Below are 6,927 nucleotides of genomic sequence, written 5' to 3'. Positions count from 1 at the left end.
ACCTGTATATACTGTGTTACACAATATGCTACACAATATTTTCTTTTTTTTTAAGGTGCTGGAACATTAAAGAAAAAAGAAGAAAGGGACAAAAATGAACAACTAGTGGCGTGTGTTTATGTTGCAGGAATTCCTACAATAACGTCATCATCCACCGAATCAGTAGAAATGTAGGAATTTATCTGATAGAAAACTTTAAAGCTTTGCTACCGTTTTTAAACACCAAGCCCCCCCCCCAATTTGCTGTAGAGTTTCAGTTTCTGCTCAGAGGAGTTCAACTTAGAGGAGCTCAAACCTGTTCCAGCATGACATTACCTCTGTGCACACAGCAAGGTACATGATGATCACTTCTGCCAAGGTTTAAGTGAATGAGCTCGAGTGGCTTGATGGCTCAATGAACTGGAACAGCAACTGGCTGACTGCTGGAATCAGTACCTGACCTCACTAACGATGATGTAGCTGAATGAGCACAAATCCCCACAGCCACATCTAGCGATTTTCCCAGAAGAGTCGAGATTATTATAACAGCAAAGAACAATTACGACTCAGATGAGTGTTATGTTCACAGACTTGTAGCGCATATTGTGTTTATTGCCTTTAACACACAACAAACTAAATATTAATAAATAATATATACCTTTACGTATAGATTATTGTATATATATTATATAATATGTCTCATTTTTTCAGTCTTGTATTTGACATGCTCTTACTTCATGAATAAATGATTAGGCACTGCAACGTATTTTTGTAGTTTTTTAGTTCTCTTTTTGAGCCATTTAGCTGCGCATAGACTTAATCACATAGAGATCGTGCCTGTGCAAGCAACCAGTTAAACAACCGAAACCTCACTGCCTATCGATACTGAGCAAGATCATCAGCAGTGTCTGTAATAGTTGGACAGCAGTTTATGAACTGTTTAAGAACACACGTGAGACTTTATGACTAACTCAATAAAGAAGTATTTAGATGTTAAAAAGAAAATTATTATGTTAGTATCTGAACTATAAAACGAACCATGTTTTTATTAAGGAGAAGAAATGAGAGATCAAAATGAATATAAACTTCATTATTTTTATTTTGAAAGCTTAAGCAAGCAACTGACAAAAAGAATATGATGCTATGAAGAACATAATCCTTTAAAGTACACGAATAACATTATACAAAAAAATAAGTTTCATAATAACTAAGCCTTCTGCATATCTTCCGGTATCATGACCATCACCTCCCCCTCCATCACCACTTTATCTCTGACAGAACAGGAAACAGAAATGAAAACAAATGACATTTTGATCTTCTTCACCTCTGCTTCAGCTACCACCTCCTCCCCGACAAACAAAGGTGCCGGGAAGCGAATTTCCTGGTAGAGAAACACACAGCCTTTGCCTGGCATTTTGGTCCCCAAAACTGCTGAGATGAGGCCGTTAATCAACACTCCGTGAACAATAGGAGCTTCAAAAGAGGTCTTTTTGGCAAACTCAGGGTCAGTGTGGAGCGGGTTTGTGTCTCCTGTTAGCTCAGCAAAAAGTGCAACGTCTCTGGCGCTGAAAACCTTCGTCAGCGAGGCTCGGTCTCCAACGTGGAGCATTCTGAGAGCACTTGACTCTGGGATAAATCGTTTCGAGGTCCCAAATATTGCTGTGCTCAGAACATGCTGCACACTTTTCCCAAACAGGGTTCTTCTGAGAATGAAGGCCATTTTCACATGGATTCTAATACAGCTCCATGTCACGACTGTTTCCCGATAAGGCTAACAAAAATGGCGAGACCTAGAAGGACAGATAATAACTGGAATAAACATTCGTTAACATGGTCCAATGTTGTAAGTTTACTGTAAAAATGCAACGTGATTCCTTCTACTATGAAAGACGCTTGGCTTGAATTTAGGGAGTTTTTGGGTAAAAACAAAATTAACACATTTCTATTTTTCTGTTTGAGTTTAAATTAAAAAAAAAAAATTCAAGATTTTAAACCTACTAAAAAAATTGGTTTTATGTATCATTGAGCTTCTGAAACAGTAAAAACATTTGAATGTAAGGTTTTGGAAGTGAGATGTAATTTATGGCAAACGACGACCGCGGAAAGTTTTAAAGAGAAGTTACCATGAGTTTTTAACTCCATTCTACTGCACAGACACAAACATGCCATTTTAAAAGGTCAACATAGGAACCTGATTAACAGGAATGTTTTGCCTCCGATGTGCCATCTAGTGGATATCACTTAATTTTATGACCGTATATGAAAAACATGTACGTTTACTGGGCCTTAGTGTCCACTCAGGAATAAAGTAGATGCATTCATGAGCAGGGAAATTCTGTGCACATATATTGTTGCCTCAGAGCAAAAAAAGGGTTTATAAAAGTGGAAGGAGTCACGCGCACAAAAAAAATTACTGTAATATAGTACCACAGTGTCGCAGTAATAAGGCCTGAAACGTAACAGTATGTAAGCATCTATCAAAGGTCAACATGCACATAAACATTTGTGTCCAGGCATCGCTTTCTCTGTCAGACTCATTACTGCCATCTTCTGGTACTTCAATGTTTTATGAGCATTGTAACAAAAGGTATAGCTGAAGCTTCTACATTTAGGGACGTGACTGGACTAGGATGCTGTACAAGAGAATTACACTTTGTCAGCTGTACATTCATGCTGCATATCTCCTGTTCTATCACGTCACAGAGTGCTTTACTGGATTCATTTCTGGTGACTGGGAAGGCCAATAAAATGCACTAAACTCGTTGTGTTCATGGAACCAATGTGAGGCAATATTTGCTTTATGATTTGGTACATCATGTTAGTGGCCCCTGTAAGACGAGTACAGTTTGGCCAAACAGTGTAGGTCTGAGGTCACCAAGATTAATTCAGATAAGCTGTGGCATTCAAATGATACTTGCATTTGTATGAAGCAACCCGATGTGTGCCAAGAAACATTAAACACGATATTATAGCAAGGCAGTTTGGATCCAAAGATTCATGCAGTTGATGCCAAATTCTGTAAATTTTAACTGCCTACATTGATGTTTTTGGCTGATGCTCTTATGGCATTGTGGCCCATCTGACTCAAGATACAACGGTTTGTGTGTTTTGAGCTGCTTTTCTGAAATCAAACTGGTGATATATATTTTATTTTTTACCATTCCTTTTAAACTCTAAAATATTGGATGAAAATCCCACAAGATCAGCAGTTACTGAAACACTTCAAAGAAACCACCAACAATCATGCCAAAGTCATTAATATCACATTTGTGTAAAAATTCACCTGTATCTGCAAGATTTTACCTGACAAATGATTGAATATTCGCATAAATGAGCAGAAAAAAGTGGTAATAGTAGTTATAATGTGATACATACTCATAGTGTGTTGAATCTACTAGGGATTGAATCCAATATAATTTTTATTAAACACAATATAACGAGAGTCACTAATGCTTACACTGGAACAAATAGAAGCCTCGAGTAAAATACTTTTAAACCACTACAGCTGTGAGTAAAAGGAACTCCGGTTCATATAAATAGAAAACTTCGGTTATCTCCAAAATCCAGTGACAAACCTACCTGCGTGACTCTAAAAGCACATGGTTTGTTTTCATATGCTCCAATCAGTGTTAGTGCAGTCCACAATTTCACCAGACCCCTGGCAGAATATAAAAAGATCAGTATGTATTAGACAAGTGCAGATAATGTGCTGTGCAATATAATGTTAAAAACATGTTATAATAACATTTATTTACAACAATGAAATAACTCATTATTTAAGGGGGAACCTGAGCATTGTCTGTGCTCCCGAATTAAGCCGCAAATAAATCAGTGACATAAGGACAGACATTTTACTAGGTTCATTATTTTGCCAAAATGTTTGAGTTGAAACACTAGGAGAAAATCTTTTGTAAGAATTTTAATAATCAAAATATTAAATTACTAATTTTTGTGATAAATTATGTACATTTTTGGTTGGTTTTTTGGTAGGAATTAAAAAAAAAAAAAAAAAAAATACCACATTGCCTGTGCACAAAGCAAGGTACATGATGATCCCAAATAAGCAAATGATCCCAAATAAGTAAACAAAAATAGACAGAACTGCCTTGTGTAGCCGAAAGTAGTAACCTTAACTTCTATGTTGTATTTTACAAAGAACAGAGAAAGCATTTGTCTGGCTTGGATCCTGGTCAAAATGGCAGTGGCATCATTAGGATTTGTGAACTTGTGAACTTTGTGATCTCCGGACAATCTGTAAACGTTTTTTAAGTTGTGTCAATTGTCAGCCCCATTTCATATTTTAAAAAGTTTAGACAAAAAGTGTAGCATACCTGTTATACACACGCAGTACAGCTGATAACGCGTGCTGATCGAATGTCAGCAAATCAAATGGTAAAGCAGCTCCAACCTACAACACAACACCAGCCTGATAAATACTCACTTTCATTAATGCGAAGAACGATGATAAGAAAGCATTTAATAAAAGCAAATAAAATCTACTGTATATTAAGTTGTCCTTACCTCTCCGTATAGGTCTTTAACTCCAGAGATGATAAACTGCTTAAACTGTTCTGGACTCAGGGTTTTGCTACGATTTTCAAAATCTCTGAGCAGGAATGAAAAACCACATGCTATAAGATCAGGCTTCAGGTAACAGAAATTTTTTTAAAGTGAACTGAAACACAAGAATCAGGGTGATTTGTCTATTCTAGTATTAGTATATACAACCAGCTTTAGACTGTCTGAGGCTTTGAGAAATACTAGAATTTTGGTCACACTAAAGAAACCTTAGATCTTATTGTTCTATTTGCTAATTTAAAGTTTCAAGAGTCATTTTCATTTATTTACTTTTTTTATTTATTTACTTTTATTTCATTTATTTACTTCTTGCTATATAGATTGTATATTTCTTAGTCGTGATCAGAAACTGGCACCATTTGGTTAGAAAAAAAACGATATACATAATGACAGGGTCTCTTGTTGTTGTTCTTCAGCTGCCCCCTGTTCAGGGAAGCCACAGCAAATCAGTCAATCTGCATATTTTGATCTGTTACAGGTTTTATACCAGATGACCTTCCTGACACAACCCTCCCATTTGATTTATGCTAGGGACTGGGTCAGCGCCCTGCCCAGGAATCGAACCTGGGCCACAGCAGTGAGAACACGGGATTTGTCTTTATATTCTACGTTCTAGACAGAAGACATCTCATCAGATAATACAGGATTCATTTGGTTATTCACCTATTTTGAAATTCAAACCTTATTTTTCAATGTTAAAGTGGCATTTTACTATTTGTGTTCATCAGCACCTAATCACCGCTGATATTCATGTTCCTTTGAGACATAGCAACAGTGTGGAGATTTGTTTTGTTTATCCTACAGTTGGTGTCAGAGATGTCAGCGGTATTGTGTTAGATGTATTAAGAACAAAAAACAAGCAGGCCACACACCAATTTTAAGCTCAACAGCTACTTTACACTTACAGGTAGATCTTCAAGTAGTGGTACGTAGAGGTGTTTTTGTATACAACTCGTTCGTAAGACATCGGTTTCTCCTCCATAACGTCCGAGCACCACACTTCTAGAGGAATAATACAGATAAAAAGCTGTGATTCGTAGAATTTTTTACACTCGCGTATACAACAAGTAAATCCCTTATATTTTGGGTGGTCTGCCACCAAATATGCCATGTTCATGCCTTGTGAAGTTATTTTACACATATAGACGTAACTATAAGGAAACAAAAGCTGAAATTGTGATTTATTGTCTCATATCCAGCTCTGAAAGACTTCAGTGCAAAAAAAAATTAATAATTGTCTTTTTGGTTCAACAAGATTTGAAGAGTTCTGTATATTTATCTCAGTCTCATCTCTACTCATATTGTCTGTATGAGGTCTTTACTAGGGTTGGGAACCGAGAACCGGTTCTTATTCAGAACCGGTTCTGTTTTTTAACAGGAACCGGAACCGCGAAGAAAGGTCTCATCTTCTCCCAGAGAAAGCAGACATGTTAATGTTTCTTCAGAAAAATTGCTAACTGTTTTGCTAAGTTGTAATTCTGAATGTTAAATTTGATGTTGGATTTATTTAAATTTAAATTGATATGAATTGAAATGCTCTGTTAAAAATATTTATTAAGTGATTAATAAACACAAATAGAATTGTTTAAGTATTGTGAAGTATTTTTCACATTTCTTTTATTATGGAATCGGAATCAGAACCGGGAATCATAAGGCAGAACTAGAACCGGAATCGGAAAATTTCTTTTGATACCCAACCCTAGTCTTTACTCAGCAAATACTTATCTTACATTACATGGCATAATGTATTCTAATTTGATAATGTTAATGGTGAGAACTTGCACTTTTTCTTGCAATCTGCAACACCAACAATGTTACTTTCAGATCGAATCGGTTCGAAAAGTTCATTACAAAGAACGGTTCACAAGAACAATTCATTCACAAGGCAGACACAACTATAGATAGTTGTCATAAAGCGACACCACAAATCGTTTAGTAGACAAAATTAAAGTATTCTGAAATTAGTCGAAACCACAGATATGCCCAAAATCATCGTTTAACCAAACAAGTTGATCCTGGAAAATCTCGACTCATGAACCGAATCATCTGATTCCTTAATTCACCGAATCGTATCGTAGCATTCGTAGCATATTTAGCAATTTATTAAAGAAATAAAGATCTTGCGCAGAAATACGAATCACATGGACATATTACCCTACAGCTACATTATCGTGTTGTGATATCTACAAGTTTTACTGCCAGCATGTTAAAGAGCTAGTTCTGTAAAAGTACAGAATTATTTCTGATAGCTACCTTGAAGGTGTCCTACTTTAGCATGCGCAACACCATACGCACATTTTTGCCATGTTGTCGTAGAGCGGTGCACTCGCTAGTTTCCTGGATGCGCTCAAAAAACGCAGTCCAAGTATC

General features: G+C 36.4%; 2 protein-coding genes across 2 annotated transcripts; both read right to left on the bottom strand.

Moving 5' to 3' along the window:
• Nucleotides 1-1,060: 1,060 nt before the first annotated feature.
• On the bottom strand, nt 1,061-1,699 carry LOC132838348 (hydroxyacyl-thioester dehydratase type 2, mitochondrial-like). The gene has a single exon (XM_060858625.1). It carries the CDS (start codon nt 1,697-1,699, stop codon nt 1,187-1,189), a length of 513 nt encoding a protein of 170 aa, XP_060714608.1. The 3' UTR covers nt 1,061-1,186.
• rpp14 (ribonuclease P/MRP 14 subunit) lies at nt 1,630-6,885 on the bottom strand. Its single transcript, XM_060858626.1, has 6 exons — nt 6,811-6,885; nt 5,463-5,559; nt 4,501-4,585; nt 4,311-4,387; nt 3,559-3,637; nt 1,630-1,769 (listed from the first exon to the last, which is right to left on the bottom strand). Exons 2-6 carry the CDS (start codon nt 5,537-5,539, stop codon nt 1,713-1,715), a joined length of 375 nt encoding a protein of 124 aa, XP_060714609.1. The 5' UTR covers nt 5,540-5,559; nt 6,811-6,885; the 3' UTR covers nt 1,630-1,712.
• Nucleotides 6,886-6,927: the final 42 nt, after the last annotated feature.

Source organism: Tachysurus vachellii, chromosome 22 (assembly GCF_030014155.1).
Source record: "Tachysurus vachellii isolate PV-2020 chromosome 22, HZAU_Pvac_v1, whole genome shotgun sequence".
Taxonomy (NCBI): domain Eukaryota; kingdom Metazoa; phylum Chordata; class Actinopteri; order Siluriformes; family Bagridae; genus Tachysurus; species Tachysurus vachellii.
Note: the sequence above shows the minus strand (reverse complement) of the source record. Positions and strands in the feature narration are given on the sequence as shown.